The sequence below is a fragment of the Ambystoma mexicanum genome, chromosome 4p, assembly GCF_040938575.1.
Source record: "Ambystoma mexicanum isolate Mex_15411 chromosome 4p, UKY_AmexF1_1, whole genome shotgun sequence".
Lineage (NCBI taxonomy): Eukaryota > Metazoa > Chordata > Amphibia > Caudata > Ambystomatidae > Ambystoma > Ambystoma mexicanum.
The window spans coordinates 666,615,416-666,641,494 of NC_090927.1; the positions used below are offsets into that span (position 1 = coordinate 666,615,416).

Here is a 26,079-nt window from a genome sequence, read left to right on the forward strand (position 1 = left end):
AGGGTATAATGTCAATCTATGTCCTTTGAAAGGTTTGTTCCCCATCAGGAAGACCCCTCCCAGTCATGTAACCGGTACCATTGCTATTGTGTCAGTGTTCTGTATGGGTGCTGGCTGCTGTGCAGTGCCCCTGTGTTGTGATTCTTGTCAGTCCTGGGGTAGTGGTGCTGTCATTTGTTGTGTCTGTACATGTAGTGGTGATAGTGCCTGCATTGGTGCTTCTGGTGTCTGCTGAAATGATCCCGTCCTGCCCCATTTATCCTCCCCACATGGGCAGTGCATATTGTGGTGGTTGTTGACGCTGCTATTGTGATTCTTGTGCGTGTGTGTTGAGGCTGTTTTTAACTGCCCCTCCCATTGCATACTTTAATAATTTATTTTGTCCCTACTTGTCCTCATCTGCCTTTCTCTGCCCCTGCCTTTTTATTTATTTATTAACCGTCTTCTCTTGCCACAATCTGCAATGCACACAGTCAATGTCTAGCGCGCTATCCTTCCTTCCTCCCTTCCATAACCCCATGCATGCTGCACCACCCCTTACTGATCCTCTATCATGTTTGGCTGTGCTGTCTCGTTCAGTCCTTCTCTCCTCCTCCAATCCCTTTCTTCCCTTTCCAGTTCCCCCTCTCTGTTGCTATTGTTACTCCTTGCACCTCCCCCGTTATCTTCCCTTTAAATTTAATTCCTCTGTACCTGTGCCTTCAAATCTGCTTCCATGCACTGCAGCCCTCCCTTGCTCACTTCTGTGCTGCTAGTGGGTTGTTCTGCACCTTCCTGTTTCTTCGCTTTAGTGTATTGTGATTGTGTGTGTGTGTGTGGTGTTTAAATGTCCTTCTGCTGTTTTCAGTTCTCTCATGCAATGCATTCCTTGCTTACCATCTGTGTAATCAAATATTACACTCCCGGAGGTTCAGAAGGGTGAGTCCCCTCTTCCCTCTGCTCGTGCTGGTTCAGCATCAGCTGACCCCTCGCATCTTCCCTTTCCTTCGTGCACACAGTTCAACTGTAGCCATGTGCTTTTAAAGCTATTCCCGTGTAAGTGCTGTGTATGTGTGTCCTTAGCGATTGCTGCACTCTTCTGGAGAAGCCGCCTATGAGCAGCCATGGTCTTTTTTAATTTACCTTCAGTACTTTTGAATCTTTGCACACTATGTTTTACTGACTTATTTCGGCATGGAAGCTGTGTGCTACACAACAGGTGAAGGGGAGTCATTTCTATATTGTGTGATACATTTTATCTCTATTCAATTTGAAAATTTCGATAGTCCGCTGTTCAGGGAGCAAAAGTTAGAAAATAATTGAACATTTTTCAACTTCTGTGAGCCTTCTTGGCTCCGCACCTTAGCCAGTGCACTCCACGTGCAGCCCATCTTCACCAAACCATTGCCTTCTCCGGCACACCCCCACAATCTTGCGCATGTGTCTTCCACACACCGCCTCTGGGTCACCTATTCTCCAAATCCAAAACCACACCACTATCTCCTCACCATCAAAACTCTGTGTCCTATGCATCAATCTGAAGGTGACGTCACCAAACTAAAAACACAGTGCAAATGAACAGACAAATGTGCATACACAGAACAATAACCCATTTCTCCCAACCCCACAAAAATCCCAAAATAAAACCCCACAATCCCCACAGCTGTCTTCCTGTCTCAACTGGAACAAGGTAAACCACAATAAAAACTCTTATAATTGGACTGCGCACGCTGCGTCGCCTCGCGTGTGATACGCTCCTCACCAGGGGACCTTAACCAGCCAACTATCTTCCGCACTCGGGAACAATCTAGCTACCTCCTGCGGGGAAACATCATCCACTCACTGAAATAAAACGCTCAAATAGCAGGGAACCTCATCTACTCATTGATCTACAACGTCAATTCATAGGAAATCCACACCCCTGTACATGAAATCGCCATCCGGACCAACCAGCGCGGCACTCCTTTCTATATGTGGGGAGTCACTACCCCACACAATATCCTCATAAACACAAGAAGGGGCAACTGCCACTGCTCCAGTCCCAACAATTCACTTGCCGATCACCACCAATGCGCCGAATTTTGCGACAATGTACAATCACCCACCACCCAATTTACAATGCCTCCCCCAGTTTCTACCCAAACAAAAGAACTTAACATTTCTGCAACATACTGATCAACAATGCATCATAATACTTTAAACATCCCCCCCTCAAAGCCCATGTTGCTGGTTGACTTACATTTCCTATGCTGCACTGGCACTTGCTCTGCTGCTGGACACCCTTCAAGGCGCTTCACCGGACCCCTTCTCCTGCAGGGCTCTCACCTGCCCTCAAGCGGGGTATTTCCAAGTGGCCCCCGATGCCTTTAGCCGGTTACGCGTTTTCCGGTGGTCTTCAGGTGCAGGCGAGGGTCCCACAGCTTCCTTGAGTCGGTGGCAGGGAGTGCAGTTCAACACAGGGCTTGCGCAGGCAGTGCTCATTCACCCATGTTACAATGAGCAATGAGCCTCACAGAGGGCACCAACTTGTTGGGGAGAAGCTGGACCCCCACCAGGGCTGTGGGGGGCCAGCAGCCATACCCTCACCAGCTATGGGAGACCCCAACACCTCCCATATGGCCCACAGAAATGCAACAGAGACCCCAGCAGGCAGCCACATGTTCCAAACTGCGTTTATTTCTGGGCAGCAAAAAAAGAAAAAAAACACGCAGAGCATCGTGCACATCGAGAGTTCAGGCGCCGTCTCCCCCGGGGCTGGCTTGCAAGCCAGCTTTGTAATCACACTGCAGGCTGACCTCACAGAATTGGATCAGCTCCCAGAAACCTATCTCCTCCTGCTATTGGCTGCTAAGTGATAGGTTACCTATGTAGCCCTTATAGAGAGCCTGAAAATTGGATGTTAGCCTTTTGCGTCAGTGGGTTGGTTTAGCTGTGCCAGCCCCCCATTACCTAATTCTAACTTGTTGCATTATGACTTTGATCCCATAACTTTTTAGCTGAAGCAAGCAGTTCGCACCTGAGCTCTGAGCGCTGATTGGCTGGGCTGAGCCATTCTTGTTACAATTATGTTTCAAATGTTGTGCGAGTCTTTGCGAAAATGTCTTTCTTTCCCAGAAAGAAAAGAAAAAAACACACTGGGTTGCCGTGGTTTATTCGCATTTGTGGAGAATTTAAAATGTTTGTCTGCAGAAAGCAATCTTATCTTGAATGCGCGACCTTGGCTGCTCGTGGGTTTTGCGAGGAGCATTGCTGAAGGCTTCTGCAGCCAGTGTTCAGTGAGAGAAATGAACTTGGCTGTAATTTTCCTGAAACATGGCTTTACACTGTGCAATTAGACCATGTTAATTCATATAGGCATTTGCAAGCCTTTAAACAGGGATTTTTGTGTTTGTAGATTCTGATATTGCAGCATTGATTCTAATGTAGCATGGAAGTTGCACTGTTGGTGAAGTGGGTGTGTTTCAGCATATTTGTCACCCATGGGTGCGCTGGGGCCTGGTTCAAATGATAAGTGTGCTCCTTGTTCTTCCTGCTGTTCTTCTGTATATGCACCTGGGGTGAGGGGGCATGGGTTTGATCTCGATTTTCCCTCTTCAGGTTCCATAAGGGTCAGTGAAGGGCTACAAAATGTATAATCGCCACACTCCCCCCAGTAAGACATGGATGGGTTTCTCAGGGGATAAAGTAGTGAGGGAACATAAAAGACGTGCAAAAAGTGGAGGAACTCACAAAATTGAGCAAAATAGGACTTTTCTTACAAATACGAATGTGAGCGACTTCTTGGGCTTGGGGTGGCACGATAGTTAAACCACGGGCACGACTGATCGTAGACATTTCGGATATTTATATATAGGGTGTGGTGCTAATGCAATGGTTGCACAAACTTGGACTGATATTGCAATTTTGAATGTAGAAATTATGTGCTATACATATCAGCCATTGCATGAATTCCTGGTGGTGTAAAGTACTCAATTGTACAGCTTTGCGATGCACACACTTAAAACGGGGGTTTCTCAATGAGGTAACTCTCATTTACCCTTGAGTACTCCTGGAGAGGGCTATTCAACCCAGAAAAGATGTTCCTATGCATAACCCATACTCCAAGGTTAATATGCATAGCTTTGATGTACCCTCGACGTACTCCTCGAGAGGGCTATGTAATCCTTAAAGGATGTTACTATGCATAACCCATACCCCAAGGTTAATATGAGTAGCTTTGACGTACACTTGATACACTTGACATACTCCTGGAGAGGGCTATTCAATCCTGAAAGGATGTTACTATGCATAACCCATACTCCAAGGTTAATATGCGTAGCTTTGACGTACTCTTGATGTACCCCTCAAGAGGGCTATGCAATCCTGAAAGGATGTTACTATGTATAACCCATACTCCAAGGTTAATATGCGTAGCTTTGATGTACCCTTGATGTACCCCTCGATAGGGCTATGCAATCCTGAAAGGATGTTACTATGCATAACTCATACTCCAAGGTTAATATGCGTAGCTTTGACGTACCCTTGATGTACTCCCTGAGATGGCTATGCAATCCTGAAAGGATGTTACTATGCATAACCCATACTCCAAGGTTAATATGCGTAGCTTTGACATACCCTTGATGTACTCCTGGAGAGGGCTATTTGATTCACAAGACAAATTGCTTTGAGCAACTCCGATTAACTCCGGACTTAATATGGTGATTACTTTCTTACTCAAAGAGGTGGATATCAGAGTGAGTAGTAATTTCTTTTGTGAATTGACTAGCCCTCTCCAGGACTAAATTCAGGGTAGTTGAAAGTTGCTCATGGGAACTTATTTTTGAATTGCCCGCATTATATTGACTGTTACAAAATATGTTGTTGGAGCACATCGTATACACATATTTTGTATACTTATCACATAACATTCCTCTCTGTTTAAATGTAAATGTAATGTAAGTGGTCTTGTATAGTGGCTGTCTACCACTATTGGCTGCATTTGCTATGCTTGGCTCTGTAAGAGAAAAGGTGGGTCGGGTTAATTAGTGGGACAATGGGAAAGGCAGTAACGAAAGCTATGATGTTGATGTCTGCAGGTCGGAAGTACCCAATTCCAAGTGCCAATTCCCACTTTATGGGTTTGGCGTAAGTGACTTGGAAGTATGTTATCCATAGGGAAGAGCACAAGATTTGATAGACTACAGTGCTTTGGGTCTGGTTAGCTGCTGATGTGGGAGAGTGCAACAGAGCTAAAGAGGAGAACTTAGTTGTGGCTCGGTTAGTGTTGATGTGCTACTAGCTAAGCCTGTTGTGACCTTCTCTGGCAGATTTGTGTGTGTAGTGTAAGGTGGTAGGGGTTCTTAGAGGGAAGTTGGTTAGTTGGGTGATGGTTGGGAGGTCTTTCAAAGTAAAACAACCTGCAACCCTACACTTTAGCCCCAGGCCATTTGCAGACAGGTTCCATTTCTCTAGCTTCCAATGCCACCCTTTGCTCTGTCTCTCTCCCCTTCACTCCATCTCTCTCTTTCTCTCTCGCTCTCCCTCTCTTTCTCTCGCTATCTCTCTCTGTCTCCAATAGATACATTGTTTCCCATGAGGAACAAGGAACAGACCAGCATCTGCGAGTTGGCAGATGAGGGAGGGAGGTGGTGTGGAAACTCAGACATTACCATAACCTGCTAAACCTTGTGTGAGGCAAGAACGTAAGGTTCAGTGGAAGGGCAGCATAAAATAGGAGGACCGCAGTCACCCATTTCACCTTCCTTAGTATGCTGGCTAAGAGGCTGAGAGATGCCTCAAGTCTTACTTTAAGATGCTCAGGTGCTGTGCTCAATGGCCTGCTGGGACCTTTGTCTGCCAAGGGCATGGACCGTCGAAGCAGGTACTGGCGTTTGTCATGCATTCGTCAGGGGCGTAGTCGTCCCGGGGCCAGAATCCCTGCTCATTTCGCCGAGAGGTCTCCCCTGCTAGCCCCACACTCTTCTAAAATGGAACCCCTGCTACTAACAGCCACTACTCACCAGGTTTTGGTGCAGCGCCAGGCGTTTGGAATCAGAGTAATAGTGCAACCCCTGAATCAATGAATCTTGAGCAGGACTTTCACGCCTGCCAATGGTGGAGAGTGAATGTCCTCAATTATCTCAAGGGAAATGGAGGTCATATTTAAAGATATGCAAGCATAATAAGAAGGGGTAGCTCAGTTATTGCATTCTTGCATAAAGTATTTCAGTGGCACACGCCATAAGGCCCCATGCAACGCTGTTGAAATATATTGTTGATCATTGTAGGTCTGGCATCCTGAATGTTTCTATTAGGTAGGTTATGACCTAAGTTGGAGAAATCTGCCAGTAGTGTTGCTACATGACCTACATCTCTTCCCAATGGCTTCAGCACGGGCACACATACCTGCAGACTGTGGAATGCACTTGGGGTTTCTGTGGCAGGTTCTCCAAGTATAAAAAATAAATCTAGAACTTCAATTGAAAAATAACTTAAATTAATAAAAATGTGTGTATTTTAAAAGTTAAATGTGGTACATGCATGTTATGTGGAACATGCATGTTAAATCCCAGAAAAGGGGATTGCTTTATAATGCTTTGTTTTCTTTAATATCCCTAGGGAGACATGGGACCTCCAGGACCTGCTTCCTTGCCTGTAAGTATTTTCAACCCCCCGAATTTATGTTCACATGTGAATCAATGCATACACCACCACCAAGAGTATTGCTGAAGACTAACAATAATGAGCAAGGCACACATGGCTTAATATTTAAACATGTCTTGTTATGGTCTTAAATCTACATTTTGGATTATTGACATCAGATGGACAAAAACACAATCCACAGTCTTTAGAACAACAGGGCTGCACTCCGTCTCAAAACGATTACTTAACAAATACGTTTAAAAATAATCTAAATGTCTATGCAGAACAATAGTTGTAACATCTTTATGAATAAGTAATTCTCAAGAAATGTATCAAACAAGCCATTTTCCATAAATTAATGTGAACAGTCTCAATCATTTGTCAACCCAAAAATTGATGCTAACAATGTCAATCATTTACCTGCCAACACGTGTTGCGAGCACTCAGGTCTTCTTTAGGGCTCAATTCTCAGGGATGTTAGTAAAAGTACATTAGCACATATCAGCATTTGATTTCACTGTACCACGAAGAATTCCTCTCTGCTATTTACTTCACATCAAATTCTTGCTGTATGTTAAATCGTATGGATAATAACGTGTCCTTTGTGATATTTATTGTCTTTATACATTGGAATTTGCTTTCTTCATAATGCAAGATTATTCAGTCCTTTAATTAATGTTTGCTCTTAGGCCTACGTTAATTCCTTATTGCCAGTGGGCCTTCTGCATGTTGTACTTATTTATTTGTTTTAATTCAGTTTTTATTAGTTTTCAAGAAAAAAGAAAAGCAAGTTTATGCATATAATATACATTTTGCACACGCCCATAACAACTTCAACGTATAACGGAGCTATAAGGCCTAATGCTTTCAAACCCCGCCCCCATTCTCGGGTCTCAATGAACACATTGTAAGAGTCCTTTCTTCGGGCAGCACCAGCCGAGCCCGTGGCCAACTATATACAATCGCCTCCCATGATTCCCATGCAAGGGGGTCCACACAAAAGAATCAGTTTTGGGCCGGGTGGAGAAGCTTGGAAGCCCTCAGGGCTTGACCTCCGTTTTGGGAAACGCCTCCATGAATTGCAGCCAGTCGGTTTCGATCTGCGCACTTGAGCCTTGTATTGCGGCCGTTAGTTTATTCATAAGGTAGATGTCCTTGGCTACTGCCACCCACTCCCTCTTAGTCGGAACGGCAGGTCTTTTCCAGGCCCTGGCTCGAGCCGCTCTAGCTGCTAGCAATAGAATGCCATGACCAGTTCTCCATCAGGGTTAGTCCCAGCCTGTGCTGGTGGCACTAGTCTGCCACGTGTTCACCTCCTTCCTCCTTGGGCATCATCAGTGTGGTGTAGCTTGGGAATCTAGACCCAGCAGGATCTGGACCCACGTCTGGGCATACCCATCCCACTCGGGGGCAGGGGCCAGGGGGGACATACGCAAAACAAAAGGAATGACGGCTGGAAGTCACCTCGAGTGAGGGGACACGCCCAGGCATGGGCACTGAGTATGCTGGGCCTGGAGACCCAAGCTAAACTTCAATGATGACGCTCAGTGAGGTGGGAATATGTCTGGGGCTGCTTGTGGTCTCATGCAGAAGTGATGTGGGCAAGCAGTTTGAGCTAGACTGCCCCTTTTTGGGTGCGACCAAGCCTGATTTGCATGTGGTCTTCCCGCTTTCTTGTAATGGCTTACCAGCCTGAAGACTGAGGGCCAGGAGGGTTGCCCAGAGCAATGCCAGAGGTTCAGATTAATACAGGACCTTCCAGCCATCACTTCTTCAGTTTTGCATGACTCTCTGTGTTGCTATCTGCACAATCAATGGTGAAGCTTGAAGCTCGATACTAAAGCAGGTGCACCTTTCTTGTCAAAATTGTTGCTCTGCAGAGCCTCTCCGGGTTCATGTGGCTACCCATATTTGTGATTATGATTGACTGAAAGTCTTAAATGTTGGTTCCTTGCTATTGGCGTTTCATTTTGGAATGAGTGATGGGGTCTAATGGGTATAGCCTTTAATAGTTCAGTGTTTGTCAGACGTCTTCCTGGGAATTTGCATGGTGTTTTTCCCTTTATCTGAGCTTAGTGGCTTCGGAGTGGGCTCACTGTGAGACTGGATTGGGGTTTAATTCTTGCGCTTTCCACTGACACATGGCTGGCAGGGTAATCAATGACAGCAACAGATGCTGCAATGTAACTAGGAATGCTGCGTTTCCCTATAATGTTTTATTGACAGTGATCTGTTCTTACCCTTCAGTGCTAAAGGTCTCTATGTTCGTTCTGAACTCCCGTGAGAAATCCTTGTAGGCTCCGCCCACTCGCGCAGTTATATTAAATAGCTATATTTTCCCGGCCATTCACTTTCTCCATTCAGTGTGGTTGCCTGCTATTGTAAGCATAGTAACAGGGTCCAGGACATATAGCGGAAAACGGCGTACATGGGGAACTAAAGTGACACGGAAATCATACAAGATCTCAATTTCCCATAAAGCTGCAATTTGTAGTCTCATGGATGTAAAAAGAGATTTGATACAACACTTGTACATACTGAATGAATGAACTTCATAAGAATGTCTCGCTGGAAAATAAATGTGTACATAATATATTTAGGCATGGGTCTCTAATTCTTCCGAAGAAAAAAAGAAATAAAGAAATATGATGAAGATCAAATAGCTTTGCTTGGAGATAAACATTGGGCCTCATTACGACCCTGGCGGTAGAGTGATAACGGCGCTGGTAATGCTGCCGGTGCCGTTATCACACTAGCGCCACATTACGAGTTCTGCTCGCGGAGCCGCCCTGTACGCCTGGTCAGACCAAATGTGCAGAGCGGCACCCGCTAGCAGAACAGGATGGTAGCTCGGGCCCGTTATTAACTGGACCGTTGTTACCATCTTCCCCATTCCCATTGAGCCCTGTCGGGGTTCAAATGGGAATGGGGACGTACTGGGTCCGGGTCCTGTTAATGGGAATTACTGGGCCCGCAAAGGTCGGAATGGCCCGGTTATTCCCATTTTTCGGGACCCAGGCCCGAGTTTGGGGGTAGGCATGCCTGTAAAAATGACATGGCTACCTCCAAACTCGTAATGAGGCCCATTGTATTTGTAAAGTCCCAAAATAGGCGATCTAAATTAGGTAGAGCTGAAACTTTATGTAAAAAAAGGAGCTAAAACAGGAATGTCTGTATCAAAGTGAACCTTTTGGAATCCATGACATATTTGAATCCATAAAAAATGTAGTGGCTAAAAACTATGGCACTATAAATGTAACATGGCCCTCATTACGAGGTCAGAGGTGCTCGTAACACCATTTCCGCCACCTGATATCCTGGTGCCACCGAGATATTACAAGTCCGGGCAGCCGGGATATCAAGCGGCAGGAACTATAAGTCCCCATTCCCCTGGAGTTCCTTAGTACTCCACTGGAAAGGGGACTTGAAAGCACCTGCAACGTTGCTAATAGTGTTGGTGCTTCTGTGAAAACCATGCCTGTAGGGGATGGTGCTCCCAGCAGGTCGGAGTGCAATATAACCATGACACTAAGTGTCCGTGAATAATCAGACATTGATTCTGTCTGCATTAAGAATGTTATAGTAACAAACTGTTTTCTAGAATGTAATGTTGGAATGTATTGATTGCATTTTTTTGTATTGTCCTTGCAATATCACTGCACTTTCTTGATATATTATATTTGTTGTAAGCTATGTAGGAAATCGGAAATGTAAAACATGTGGTTGTGTTTGATTCTGTCAAAACATTGGATTGGGACCCTCTTTTATATAACTGGAATAAAATTGCTGTTATCTAAGATTATGGCTGGAAGACTTTTTGTAGGTTACAGTGTCACTGCCCGGCGCAGTGTTTGCAGGGTATATTTGTGAGCTGAAGGGCTCTAGATGAGCTCTGTTTGCTTTATTACAGCTCCCATGAACATATGCTCATATGGCATGACTGCATGTTCACATGTCATGACTGCATGCTCACATGTCATGACTGCCTGGTGTCTTCTGGCACCCAATCAATTACTTGTCCATTCTTTCGAAGAAAATTACTCTATTAGGATTCTTCCATTAGTACAAAATACATATTTGTTATAATTGCTTTATACTTAACATCAATACGGGCATTACCCTAATAGATTTCCATTGCACTTGATCACACCTTTTTAATAGTACCTTCAATCACACATGCTGCACTTTGGAAAATGCCTCAATGAATTGAGCGGCAGATGCATCAGAGGTCAGGCTCAATTACAACAAGTACGCCTCCGCTTCAATATTAACTTCAATCATGTTCTGAAAATATGACACCATGCCAATACCGCTTGAGGGATGGCCACATTATCTTCGACTATCCAGACACAATAAGATGGCGGCGGCTCATCAAGAACTCCTTTGCCAGAAAGAGGATTGGATTACAGTCATGTACTCTACCCATCATGCATTGCTGCGGCAAGCGGCACATTCCATCAGCTAATGAAGGTGTTGCACTACTTTTAAGTTGAGCCTTTTGACATTAGAAGTCCTTTTATTGACATGATATGATAGGTTATTAATAACGCGCTTAATACCGAGAGGTTTCTAATTGCGGCCCGGGGATCGAACCTGTGGTGACTTGTCACGTTGCCCCTGAGCTATCCTCTCGAGACAGCTATCCTACCAAGACTATTCTTAAATGGGAAAAGAAGCAGCCACACATGCTGGACCTTTTTCAACGCACTTGCCCCTTTTTGGGGCAAAGGAAGCCTTTGGCTGTTCCAGAAAAGGGTTTGCCTTTTAAAGCAGTGACATAATGGGCCTATATTCAGACTTCAAGAGCTCTCTTATGTTGCTGCTGTGTTCACCGTGTAGACCGGTATTTATCCGGTGCAGTTTGCACCCAGTGCAAAAACTGCACCCAAGGGCATCAAGGCACTATCAAAGAGATTATATTACATTTGAAAGTTGGGGCGGGTACATCCGTGAGAGCATGGTTCACGATGCTGAAAGAGATGGGGTTTTAAGCTTTCTCCGGAAGCGTATATAATTATTTTAATGTCTTAATAGTTCTGGGAGTTGGTCCCATATTTTTGCTGCCAGGACCAGGACCCCCTGTTTTTTTTTAAACTTTTTTTTTATGTTTAAAGCAATTAAAATCTTGTTCTCTGGCATTTAGGCTGTACGAAGCCGCCACACAACTTAGATGCAAGTGGTGGTAGCCAACAGTACCTTTAAACGAAAAGCATTCTTGGCAAGGTCCTGTTTAGAGGAAATAAAGTGACTGGCACAGCTGCGATCCGCGCCAGAGAACTCACACTATCACTGGAAGCCACCAGCCCCCGTATTGCCCTCGTAAACGTTTCAATAGTAAAACACATACATCTGTAAATACATTTTCGAGGCACCCCAACTTAAAATACTTGCCAGTTAGCCTCATCCCAACTCAATCATAGAAAAAAAGTAATTTCTAAGACTTGTCTCCACACCTCTTTGAAATAGCAAAATGTGTTCTTCTACTGTAAATCTTAATTGTCATTGACTGATGTGACAACTTCTCAAAAAGGAGGGGTGCTTATTTCTCCATGCAATCCCATTGTCATTGCCCCATGAGCATACTATGTGCAAGAGCACGGAGAACAAATGGGAAGAGAAGGTACGTCTTTTTTAATTAGGGAGCTTCCAAAATGGGCTCCCAACTCCTCCCAGCTGCCATACGGTAGGTAGCCTCATCGAAAACGTGAACATGCTAACGAAAATGTAGGGGGTTTGAGAAGGGTGGGGACTACAGAATACACAACATGAGATTAGAGGATGGCCTACAATATGGGGTGCAAATCACGGATGTGGGGGATTGATTCTTTTTAAACAGTGCAAGAAAAAAAGGTTCAACTTAAAAGACCATAGCAGGGTTCCAAGAGTTATGGACAGGAGGTCAAGAGTCTATCAATGATCTAGACCCTAATCTGAAGGACCAGAGGTCTAAAGTCAATCTTTAGTCTAAAACAATGCTTAAGCAAAAGTTCCCAGGCATCCTCCAAAGGCAGTGGCTTGGCCACGAGGCCTCAGGGTTTGGCGTGCCCCTTTACACTTCTTTTAGGATGCTTGGCTTTCCTTCCTGCCTTTAATCTGGCTGGGGTCTTTGTCTCAGCCTGAATCCCGGAACTTGTTCATCTGGTGAAATGTCTTTGCCCTAGCAGGAAGAGACAAGGGACTCACACTGCTACCTTGGGTATGACCTGTCAGTCACCCCCATTGCTCTAGTAGAGGTTTGATGCTCAGTATTTGTAGGTACTCGCCCATTAAGGGCGTACTTGTGGGTAGAATGTCTCGTCCCCCCCACCAAGGTCTACACTAGCAAGCCATGATTTATTTTTTCTAGTGTCTTTACGACTCCCACCAGATACCTAATTCTCAGCATTGATGATTTACTAGACTGGTGGCTGTGTTAAATCCACCAGGGTCTGGACTACAGCTCCCAGCTATTTGTACTCCATTTTACTCTAGGAATATTAGGGGTTGCTTTTTTCCTAGTACCTGATCCCAGATCAACAGATTTCTCCTGTTCTCCTGCTGTCTAGTAATGATTTATCTTAAGCTTTGGCTCACTTGGTACAGACCTCTCCCTTTCTTTCTCGGGCTATCCGACCCCTTGGCCCAGACCACTTCACTGCTTTTCTCTTCTCAGTAGCTACAATCTCCCAACTCACACACTGTCATCCACCCTCTGCCTCCTTTTATATTCTAGCTGACTGGGTGATTAACTCAGAGTGGTTCCTGATTGCTGGTTCTGCTTCCTACTCACATTAAGCCCCTTGAATAAGCCTTGTGTAATATGACTACCCCCACCCCCATCTGAATGGCCAGTGCTTGTCATTCACTGACAATGTGTTGTAACATTGTCTAATAAGGGTTGGTCCATGCCCAGTCCATGTGGCCTGAATTTATAAATAGTCTTTTTGTCATCTTAGAATCCGTTGGCAGAGTAGTGGTGGCCCACTCATCAGGCAAATGGGCCTCTCTACATTCCTGTACACAAACAAGTTCCTCCCCAGCATCAAAGCTGAGTGTGTACATGCTTGCTGCTAGAATCTACTGCGTCTATGCTGAGATTGCCATGGATCCCTAGTCTGGAGTCCTTGTCGGAGTTGGCACAGGTAGGGAATGCTCTGTCTGGGCTACAACTCCTTGCATAGACCCAGAAAAAGGGTCTGTATGCAGCCTATGCCCATCGGACAGAGTAATGAATGTAAAGTCCTTGTTCTGAGGTCTTCTCTTTTGTGGTTTTCTCTTGGAGCAGTCAGTGATAATTACTGGGGTCATCCTACTTGTCTCACCATTCCATTCCAGGTTAGAGATACCTCCTTTGTCTACACTGGAAACATGCTCCATGCAAGGCCTCACGTGCACCTGGGACTCCATGGTACCTCTGGGTATTAAGCGCAATATAAATAACTTATCATATCATAACATAGGTAAACGCTCCCTGAGTGACTTACTATATAAAGTGATACAACGTGATACAAATCCCCTCCCAAATGTTGTAGTGGCAGAATAAATGTGGCTGCAGACCTGGGCTGCTAGCCTCTGCACATTTCTGATAATAAGAAGGTCTTCTCTGGTTGCACCAGTCCTAGCATACGTGTTTCCTGTCTAGATCTTCTGTGTGTGCGGAGAGATTGTCAGGGAGCCCCAGTCCAGAGTCCATGTTGGAGTCAGCACACCTGGCGTGTGCTCAGTTCACAGTCCTGCTGTGTGCATGGTCCTTCCAACCTATCCCTGAACCACATGTGTCCCTTTGACAGAGTAGGGAATGCAAACTCCATGTTCTGAGGTGGTTCCTATTGCAGCTTTTTCATGGGGCTTCTGGTTGTATTTCTGGTGGTCAGCTTACTTGTATCTTTCTTGTTAGGGCTACCTCCAGAAACAGGGTTCCTCTTCCCTACTAGTACTCACTTGCACTCTCTATCCATGGGGACGGAGCTGAGGGAGCCTTGGGTATCCTCTGTTTATCATAGCCTGGGTGTGTATAACGCAGTGTGTCTCCCCACTACACCCCGGGGATTCCTAAACTTCATTTACAAATCACCTGTACACGCACCTCTTCCCTTTTTGCCCTGTCTCCCTTGTCTCCTCTTATTTTTTCTCGTTTGGATACTCAACTATCACTAGGTTAGTCCACATTAGCTTGTACTATACCATCGCAATGTTCAACAGAAAATAAATTGCTCTGCAGACTGAAAGAACACTGCATAATTTGAGTGTTATTGTCCTTTTTGAGTGCTAAGCAGGTCAGAACAGCATGGTCTGTAAGCAGCCAGAATGATTATTCTATTTTTTTTGTTTAATCTCCACTTTATTTGTGAATTTTCAAATTACAAATCACGGTCAGCCTAAGCGAAAAGAAAAATCACATTTCATAAAAAGATGTGTAGGTTGGGGGAAGAACATATGTGAGAATAGCAAGTATGGCAGGAATAGGGTGTTAGAGTAGGTCCGACAGCGCAATGAGCATGCAAAGATACATACGTATTAGGTAGGCGCAGTTCCGTGATCCAAACTGGCAATACTAATAAAGGGGGGCTGAGGGATGGCGGGTACTAAATGCATTGAGAAAGGCCTCAGGAGAAAGCTAGCTCCAGCGCCATCACCAACCACTGCCCGGAGGCCAAGCGACCCCTTGCCCCCCTGTGGTAGCCATTAGCACTGCAGGATGCTGAAAGAGGCAGCTGGAGGAGCTAGATGGATAATAGGTGACGCAGGGTATTGGGTTTTAGTGGAACGTCCACTGTTTCACTGTAATGTGTAAACCGGGGAAGCACGGTTCTGGAGAATTTGGGCAAGGGGTCATTTAGGGAAGTGGTGATCTTTTCCAAGGCCCAGGTCTCCCTGATCCTTAGCCACCACATATTGAGAATGGGACACCCAGGGGATTTCCAAGACTGAGCAAGGGTTAAGCGGGCCGCGGCTTGCAATTGAGGGGTCAAAAATGCTGCATCTCCACTTAGTCCATACTCTCACTCCATTTCCGTGTCCCATAAAATGAGAGTGAGCGGATTTAATTGGAGCCCCTTCCCGGTAATGCCTCTGACACTGGATAGGATGTCTTTCCAATAGAATTGTGAGTGAGAGCAAGTCCACCACATGTGTTCCTGGGTACTGATCTGATCGCAGCTTCTCCAGCATAGGGGTGAGTATCCCATACAGAGCTTGTAAAGCCAATGGGGTCAGGGGAGTAGCAACGAAATATGACTTTGTATGAATTTTCTTTTATGAGCGTGCACTTAGAGCTTTTTTGGGGGAAGTGGGTGCGGGCTTGCTCTCTATGTGGCCAGCCTGTCTGGAGTCCCTACCCGATTTCCCCAGTTGTGCCAGTCTGGCTGCTAGGAGATATCGCTATACACTGGGAACCCCAAGGCCTACGAGTGCTGCAGAGCGGTAGAGTGCTTTCCGGGAGACTCTGGGGTGCTTACCCCCCAAGATTAAGATACATATACCCGTTTAAATACTATTAAGGGAGGGTTTAGGTATCAGGGATGGGAGGCTGTTGAATAAATAGAGGCTTCTTGGAACTACATTCATTTTAATCAAGTGAATCCAGCCTAGTCAGGGCATTACCAAGGGGAACAGGCAGACAAGGTCAGAGCAGAGGTTTTTTAGCAGAGGTGGTATGTTAAGTTTATAGAGATCACTTTTCCATGGGGCTATGTTTGCCCATAAGTAGTCGAGAGATTTATGCAACCAACTTAGCAAGAATGTGGCTTCTAAGTGTTGGATTGTCTATGCTGCTTCCGAAATGTTAAGTCCAAAGGACTTGTTGAAGTTTATGGATTAGCCAGGGGCCTGACCTAAGGCCTAGAGTTACCGGATCATGGAGGGAGGAATTCTTACGAATTACTAAAGAACAGAAGGATGTCATCGGCATATAGGAATATTTTTATGAGAGGGGGGCCAGCTGCGATCCATTGTATCTGTGCGTTCACCCTGACTTTACGAGCTAGGAGGGGGCAAAGAGGGCAGCGCAGTCTCGTCTCTCTCTTTAGATACACAAGCTGTGTAGTATTGTTATTTGTTCTGATTTTTGTAAAAGGCGCAGCTATGGATGCTGCGATCCAGGACCTGAAGTTAGGGCCAAACTCGAAGGCCAACAGGGTTTTGTCCAGGAAACCCTATCCAGCCGTTTGAACGCTTTGTTATCTTTGAGTGGCACTAGTGAGAATTTTTGATTGTTGAGTGTACCTAGTTCATTCAAGTTTAGCACTCGTAGGTTGTCATGTGTGGTTCTATTGACAATGACGCTGGATAGATCAGGGTGAATGAGGAGTGGGAGGACCCATGAGAGCTAGTGGCCAGAATCTTCCCGAAGACTTTGGCATCAGTGTTCAGCAAAGCGATAGGGTGGTAGCAATCACAGTTGGAATTCGGCTTTCCAGGAATGAGGAGCAGGATCATCAGGGACTCTGACATTGTTGGGGGACCATTAAAGAGGTTTAGACAGATTTAAAGAGGTTGGTTAGGGGGCAATCATTTTTTAAAATATTGTAAAAGTGAACTGTGAATCCCTCTGGGTTTTGTTGGGCGAAAGAGACAACAGTTTCAAGTCAACTCCCTCTTTGGAATTTGGTAGGTCCAGCGAGATACAATCGAGATGAGATATCGAGGAGGGAGTGGCCCTTATGTAAACGCTCTGTGTAGCATCGTCCTGTGGCACCACAGTCATAAGTTGGGAAAAGAATTGGAACAAGACCATGCATTTCTCAGCTTCCTCATACTGCAGCACCCTGGAGTCGTCCAGAAGCCTGGGGATCCTATTTCTAAATTTAAGGCCTTTGAGTTTGACAGTCTATGGGCTTTGTTGCCTCGTATGTAATACCTCTGCTTTTTTGCCGAGATCACATGCACTGCTCGATCAGCAAGGTGCGCTGCCAGCTTTTTTCTCACTACCAGCAGGTTTATTAGGGTTCTCAGGGAGTTGGTTGTTTTGTGAGCCTTTTCCAAGCTCCTGACCTCATTGTCCAGGTGACATCTAGTATATCGTATGCCTTTGACTAAGGCTTAGGGATGAGCAATGGGTTTTCCCCTGAGGAACGCTTTAAAAAAGCATCCCATGTTGTGTCCCTGGGCTATCTGGGGTGATGTTGGTCTCAAAGTTTTGATCAATGAGGATGCCTAAATCTGTACGGACCGAAGGGACCTGAAGGAGGATGTTCTTCAATTGTCGGAGAGGCCTAGGAATGGGCACGAGCCGATGAACTTGGCTGTGGTGTGATCCGACAGATGCCTTATTCCAATATCAACCTTCACTATAGAGGGGATCAACGCTGGAGACATGATAAGCATTGTCGAGGTGGGAGTGGCTCTGATAGAAATTAGAAAGGAAGGAGTAGGTACCTTCCCAGAGTGAAAGACACACCTTGAGTCTACAACCTTCACTGTACAAAATAGGTGTAAAAGGGCAAGGGTGTTTTGAGATTCTGATTCGATTGCTGGAGAGGATTTGTCCAGAGATGGATCCAGCATGGCATTGATATCTCTAGCTACAATTACCTGGCCCTCGCTGGCTGATCTCTCAGAAGGAGTCTTGCATTTCCTTTGGGGCATAAATAGAGGCAAGGGTAACCAGGTGCCCGCCGATGTTACCTTTGAGAAGCAGGAAGCAGCCTTTAAGGTACCTACACATTGAAAGATTGACAAAGGGAAGCTCTTTGGAAATGAGAATGGCAACCCCTCTCATTTTGGAGATATGGAATGTAAAACATTGTTGGGAGCAGTAGGGGTGCCTAAGGTGGAGTGTGCCCTTATGTAGCAAGTGTGTCTCCTGGAGAAGGGCTATGCCGAACCATATTTGGCTCAGCAGCTGGAGGATTTAGGGTTGTTATTGGAATGGAGGGCAGGTGCTCAGGATCAGTTGGGGCGGACATTACAATATATGTGGATTCTGTGGCTTTGGGTTATGCCCGTTAGTATGGACCTACGGTAGAGAGCTTTTTTGGCTAGTGGGGAGGAAGAAGGTAAAACAATTGCAGATGGGGTACCATGTAGACATGACCCAAGAATCCAAGGAGACTGTCAGGTCAATACATCAACAGGGATAATAGAACGAGAGGGGTATTTGTTAAGTCACGCTTAGAGTAATGCTAGTGTGAGCTAAATGGAGCCATTTAAGTAACCATGAATTTACTAAAGACTCTCACTGTATACTGAAGGCCAACAAGGTCCATTGCAGCTGCCCCCAACAGGAGTGCTGAAACAAGAATGAGGTCACGCTGGTTGTGAATCCAGAGAGGACGGGACGTTACCATCATCCTGCATTGGTCGGTTCTTCTGGAAAGCTCTGGGCCTACCAAGGGTTCGCAGATCCTGCGTGGTCTCCAATCCCAGGCAGGAGCCTTCAGGCCTATGTGAGGTGGTTCCAGGGATGCTGGGAAAGCTAGATTCTGTAGAAATTCTGTTTTGCTCGGATCAGACAGGGCCCATGATTTATTGTTTCAGGTGAAGCAGAGGGAACAAAGAAAATCCCTAGTATTTCATGCTTCTCTCAATGAGCCAAGCACTCACTGCCTTAAATGTGCACTGCTTCGCAAGCGTGGAGGGGGACAAGTCCTCGAAAAACTGGATCTTACTGTCTTTGTGGCGTATTTCCCATTTGGAATGAGATAACTTTAAGATCTCCTATTTGACCTTAAAGCAGTATATCCTAATGAGGGCATCCAGGGTCAGGGTTTTAGCCTTTTGGAAGGCAGAGTACACCCAATGGGTTTGGTCCAGTACCATGTGTTCATCGTCTGGGAGAGAAAGGATCGATCTGAAGAGGCCTATAATGAAATTCTCAAGCTCAAAGTCTGGGATGTGGGTTGGTATGCCTGTGACACAGATGTTGTTCCTTCTGGCCCGGTTCTCCAAGTTGGTTTGTTTCACCTGAAGTTATTCGGCCAAGGATTCTAAAGCTTCCACACTCTTGCTGAGCTCTGCCAATTCGTAGATTGTTTGCATGTTGTGTGCTCCAGATTGTTAATCTGATGCACCAGGCAGAGAACTCGATAGACCGGAGTTCTGCTGTGCAGGACTGGATCACAGTTTTGATTTCTTGCAATAGACATTGAAGATCTTGCTTAGTGGTGAACAATTCTGGTTGGGGGCCTAACGGTCTGACATGTGAACCTGTGCCTCAATTATTTGTTCATGCTTCTTCCATTTGTCAGAGGTGGCATTCATCATAGTGATGATGTCAACGAGCTTGTTATGCTTACACTGTTTTGCCATGGTTCATCCAGAGAGTGACCTGGGTGCCACAGGAGGTGCTTCGCTGGAGTAACGCAGGATGGGCTGAGGCATATCCAGAGGCCTTTCAGGAGACAGAGTCCGTCAAAGCGGGAGCATAGTCTCCGGGGCCGAGGCTGATGTTTGCCTACGTGACCAAGGGCCTGGAGAGATCCCTGCCAAAGGATTCTCCCAGATCAGTCACCTCCACACTGAAACTGGAGTTGTGAAGGTGGCTTGGGTCTATCTTGTGTATTTAAGGTTTGACAGCAGGCAGTGCCACTAGTTGCCAGTTGGAAGGGGATGTTCCCACAAGCTACAGATTATATGTGAGTCTGGGGTGAATGGACTTGTGGCCCCGCAGAGGGCACCACCAAGTGTGCTTGGGGACTCACCTCCCCATCGGAGACTTTGCCAATGGATATACCAGGCACTGGGGGCAGCTTGGAGAGCTGAAGTGCTGGGAAGGCCAGGAGTGGGACAGTGCCCCAGTCGGTCTGTCAATGGGTTCCTTCCTTCCTTGGAGGGCTGGGCTGCTTGATAGCCGCCAATGTGGATGCAGCATCCCAGCTGGAATGACCTCCCGGGGACCAGTGAGACCGATAAGAGTGGTAGGGTGTGGCAGGCTCAAGCTGCGGCTCCCAGCCCTAATGAGCCAGGAACTGGTGAAGAATCTGGCATCTGCTGTGAGAGGGGGACCAAGCGGCACCAGAGGCTGCCCGTCCCCACCAGATGGAGCAGGCCAGGCCTCTGGCGGCCACAGCAGGATGAGCGCCCTGCCCCCTAACAGGTCCCGCAGCGCCGAATGTCCCCATCAAGGATCTTTCGGTGGCAGCCTGTCTGGGCCCTCGTCTCTCATCAGGTTGGTTGTGACAGCCTCTCTCTGCTGCACATCTGTGCTGCTGCAGATGCACTGCAGCCTATGGCCTAGCAGACACGGCCGGTCTGCGCTTCCCCTCCTGGGGCTGGATCGCAGTTTCTAAGATGGCCCAGAGCCCACTAGGTCTGGGCAGCGTGAAGCAGGCGTCAGGACTTCATAATTAAAAAAACAAGCATGCGCTTCAGAGCCTCACTAAAGCGTGGTCGCCATGTTAACCACTTGGCTGGTCATCCTATCATTTCATGTTTTAATGTCTCAAATTCTGAAAACAAATTTGTTTTCCCTACTGGTACTATAACCACCATGTGTATTCTCTGCCTTGATCCTCTGTGGCTGCTGTGCGGCTGTGCTGGAGCCTCATTTAGGGGTCCATGCCAGAATAGGCCCAACTGGTGTATGCTCAGTCTATGATCCAGCTCAGCTCATGGATCCAAGAACTGGGACTGTGAAATGCATGTGCAAAACAAGGTCTAATCTCTTGGAGTTTTCTCATGGGGTATCCCGCATTTGTTCTTTGGGCCTCCCTACTTGTCTCCCCAGGGCCTTACAGGGTAGGGATAACCAGTTTATCCTCAAAAAGATACTGTTGCCTATTAGTCTGCACTCACTCGCACCTGGGTCTCCATGGAGTAAGGGCTGAGGGAGCTCTGGTGGATTCTCCATGCCTTTGATTCACAAATGAGGCTGAAACAAGTCAGGGGTGTCATTTGGTCTCTTTTATGCGGGTGAGACCTGGATATTCAGGCACAACTGCCCATTTTGGGGTGGGTCCAAGCCTGATTTGCATATGCTATTTCACCTTTTGGCATGCTAAAAAACAATGGTCTGGAGGGTTGTCCTAAGTAATGCCAGTGGATATGATTAATTGGAAACATTCCAGCCATCAACATTCAGCATGGCTAAACTCCATAGGTTGCATCATGGAGTGGAAGGCTATCTTGTTTGCCAGCACCCCAAACCTTACTTTAGGGCTAACGAAGAAGTGATCTCATCATAGCCTATAATGACTGATTATTGCAATCATCTATAAAAGTCATGATTGGCAAAGGTCAATGATGGCAGAGAGAATATAGCAACTACCTGACCATGTTTATTTTTTGTTGGAGGGGGGGTTAAATACAGATAATTAAAATAGAGTAACTAGTTTATAGAATTCTGTTGAAAAGCAGGAAACCTTAATAATACAAGCATTCTATTCTGTGTGAACAGTCAGGCTGCTGTGAGTGGTCAAAAGTGACACTAAGTTGTCATATTTTCACAAGAAGATATTTATTAAAGACAAAGGGTTGGAAAAATGCCTCTCTATCCCTATGCTAAAGAGGAGTTTCCCAGGTAATGAACCAAAAACTAAGGATCTGTTCGAGGCAGGATGTCAACAACTGAAGAAAACTGTCCTTGTGTCCAAAATGCCGTACCCTGACCCTCACACTATAAACAAATGACAATGTGTAAGGGAAAATATCTTCAGCTGGCCAAAAGTCTCCCCAACTAAAATAAGTATAATTCCAACAGAATGTACTCCAGGGTGTGAGCCTTTGGTTCCAGAGGGTGGATCCCTTCCCCTGGATTCTGTAAGGAAGGCATGGTATCAAACTGTTGGACAGACACAATTGATCACAGCTCAAGGGTGTTTATTGAACTTCAATTGGGTTTGAAAAATGCCTATCTAATCCTAAATCTAAAGATGAGAGCAAGCTATGACCATCAAATAATAATAGCGCAGTCCTAGTCTGTCAAAATTAAAGGGCCTATACTAATAAGCCTATTGCCAATCCTTACTTCTAAATACAAATAGTGTGGCAAACAATGTAATGCAAAAGAAAAGTGTTCAAGAAATGATATGTCAGGATGTTGGCTACCTTTCCCCACATTTTCAGCACGGGACGAGGCGGCAGACTCAAGCTTAGCACACTCTCTGGCTTCTCTAACACTCTCTGGCTTCTCTAGCACAAGGATGCAGTTCAAAACTCCAACATCAGGGCCTTCTGTGTCAAAGTCTCTTTGCTATTCAAAGTCTCTTATGTGAGAGGGGCTGGTAAAACACGACAAACATTAAAATTCCTTTCTTCTTCGGATTTCACATATGCAACTTCTCAGGTGATTTACTGTTCACACCGTATCCCCCTCTGCCAGACTCAGACCCACTTTAACACAAAACCTTCACTTGGTCTCCCTCTGCCAGGTTCGGACCAAACTTATTTACTTTTCCAAGCTTTCTCTACTTCATCAAAATCGAAGACTTTTGACTGTGCGCAGGATTTTTCTTGACCCGTCGCAGGACCACTTCGATTGACAATTACTCGTTCTGTTCTTGATATAACCTTTTTTTTACTTTCACTTTTGCCACTTCTCAAATGGATACCTTACAGAGATCTTTGATTGAGCACCCACGTGGTGCCAAACCACTCTGTCAAAGGTATTGTATCTTGCTTTAAAATTCAGCCACTCATCACAATTGAACTTCATTTGCATCTCTTATCAGGTGCGTTTTAACAATGTTTGTTCCAGCGCTCGCCATACAATGTTGCTGCTTGCAACCTTGGCTTCAACACAGACCAGTCTTGTATCAGTCTCCCCAACTCACCGGCTGTGTTGATTTCACTGATTCTGCTTTGTTCTTGGAGGCAAGGAAGGTACCACGCCGGCTGGTGATTCTCCTTGCCTTGATAATTGATGTAGGACGGCTCAGGTATCTCTGACACACAATGCTTGATTCTTTGGCCTGGTTTCCTAGTCTTACACTTTCTATTCTCGTTGTTTCTGAAAAGTAACGGTTCCTTGTCGAAAAGGTCAAGGGAACTTCCCTCCTTGCGATCCCCTTCTGTTTTGTCGTCTTTCCTCTCTTGTTCAGCTGCCATTTCGAAACTGCTGTTTCCTCGTGTGCTTTGCCTCGCTCATAGTGTGCTCTTGTACTCCGTGTTTTTTCCATGTGGGGAAGCTTAATGGAAGTCACGTGTGTGTGATGGTGGGTAATTGCCTGACCTTGCCTGGTCATCGTATTGGGACACGGCAGGTATACTGTTTGGGTGTTAGTCTGTTTTCTCTCACAGCTGGCTGTCCGTGAGAAAGTGTTCATGTTGTTAAAGGAGGGGGGTAGAGTTCCTAAATATCCTACATGGTAGGGTGGGGTAAGGGTGTAATAGGGAAGAGGATACCGCATCTCACCATCCGGTGTCCCACTACCACTCCCTTAACACCCCTCACCCAGATGATCCTCCCGCACTGGTCCACCTCCATTAACCTCATCCAAAAGCGATGGCCGTGTCCACTCGGATGACAGATCCCTGGGGGCTAGTGGGTGAGACACCTTCTGGGTTCTCACAATTCTCAGTTGTAAAACAAATAGTCACTGATGTAAACAGTTCCTTTGTATCTTGTTTGAACTCACAACTGTTTAGGCAACCAAGTCTTTAACAGTCAATCTTTAATGCAACTGTGATCTGGATAATAATATTGTTCTTTTACATCATACTTTCCAGGATTCAACAAACAAACACCAATCTTTCCCTTAACATTTCTTGGGGCTTGCAAATTACCTGGTTTACTCCCATGCCAGGTTTTTTTATGCAATGCCACTTGTCTGGTGTATTCTCCTGCCAGGTCATCACTTATGTGTTTCACTTGCCTGATATACTCCCCTGTCAGGTGTTTATATGTGTATCAATTGTTTGCTGTCTTTCTTTAAGGATTTCTCATATATATATATATTTCATTTGCCTGGTGTCTTTGGTTTATCCAGACTTCTCCTGTGCTTTTCTGTTTCATCAATATTGTAGGTATTGCCCTAGGGTTGATACATATACTTGTGGTAATGTTTCTTTAAGCTTAGCCCCACATTTACATTTCAGATATTCACGGTTAATTTGGGTTTGACTTTCTGCTTTCTGGTATTGAAAAAAGCCTTTTGTCATATTCTCAAAGTTACAATGTCCAAATCACTGTTGGCACAGTTGCTGGACCGCCCCAGGGTCCCCATTAACTTTGGGTACACTCATTGGCTTCTTCCAGTGTCTCCAGTCGGCTTTGCGCTTCTGTGGCATGCTGCCGTCAACAACGTTCCAATCCATAGGCTGTAGATGATCTTCCGGCCTACCTTGCGACTCCGCGATTGTAAGTCTACTTCCATTCAGGATCCCAAGTGGAGAACGCCAGATTCTTGACGTGCAGAACGCCCAGGACCTTCCCCGCGGCTCCCAGCATCTCCAGAGCACTTTAGTCTCTGCTTTGACGTCCCTACCATATAGGCATCCTTCGCTCTGCAACGCTGGTATGCACTATTAGTGAGCCCTCAAACAGGAGCCAATATCTTCTCCTTTCCTGCATCCCGGAACAGTGCACTTGTTCATTTTAAATGTCCCACGTACAGGTGTTTTAGAAAAACAACTAGACTGCTCATTGTGGTTGAAGTTCTCGGTACATGGTTCCAACTTCTGCATCTTCATCGTCCCAGTGCTTGGAGAATTCTGGCAGTTGATGTTCTTCTGATGTTGTTAAACACATGGGAAGGAATAGTTCTGGTTGCTGGTTTTACAATAAGGAACCTTAGAAGAAGAAGGCGTTATTTTGGAGCATGTGAATTAGTGCCATGGTAGTGTGTTTGGCCATAAAAATAATAAGAAGAAGGTCCACCTCTCCCACCAGTAGGAACATGCATACAACCGCATGCCATGGGTGTCTGGGGCATCAGAGGGTCTTCTTCATACAAAAGGGTCTTGGGTGTAAGGGGTCTTCCTTGTGGGAAAGGGGGAGATACCACACCTCATCCAGTGAAGTAGTGACATCTCCCTGGTAGCTGTCTACTGCCATGTGATCCTCCCTCATGAAAGCGTGCCAGGGTCATCATAAGGTAGCAGCTGCCTTCCCTTAGCCACATGGGAGGAGGTCACTGCCGGGGAATCCGTGATGACTCCACTGGATTCATCAAACTGCTTTATAACATAAAGTTAAGGTAGTAGTCAGTGAATGCGCCACTTAGTTCAAACATGCTTTAACAGTGTGTACATAGATGTGTTATTGGTGTTTCATAGCACGCCTCACCATTAATCACTAATCAATAGGAGTGCTTGCTTTGAATACCATCTTATTCAACTAGAGTCCCTAACAAAACTGAGCTTTCCATCAAGAGTCACCATGCTGCTGTCAGTTTACAGAGTAGAGAACATACAAACACTGTCTTCTGAATCATAATGTAGAAGGTGTGATCTGCTTTTGTGATGCCAAATCCTGAAATGAAGGCCACCTACACATGCCACCTCAATAGGGAAATAAGAATGTTGAATGTAGAGGTGCTGCTGTGAAGATGGGAAACCAGTAATACCAAGGGTTCTTTCAAGTCCTCAATTACAGCCCCAATTTTTTCCCCAACATAGCCTATT

The 26,079-nt window shown here is 45.7% G+C and overlaps 1 protein-coding gene across 3 annotated transcripts in view; it reads left to right on the top strand.

Moving 5' to 3' along the window:
• Positions 1 to 26,079, top strand: part of COL19A1 (collagen type XIX alpha 1 chain) — a 2,241,461-nt gene that overhangs the window by 1,315,661 nt on the left and 899,721 nt on the right. For all 3 annotated transcript variants that reach the window (XM_069606203.1, XM_069606204.1, XM_069606205.1), the window contains exon 15: positions 6,577 to 6,612. In XM_069606203.1, coding sequence (XP_069462304.1) covers positions 6,577 to 6,612 — 36 coding nt within the window. The remainder of the gene's footprint in view (positions 1 to 6,576; positions 6,613 to 26,079) is intronic.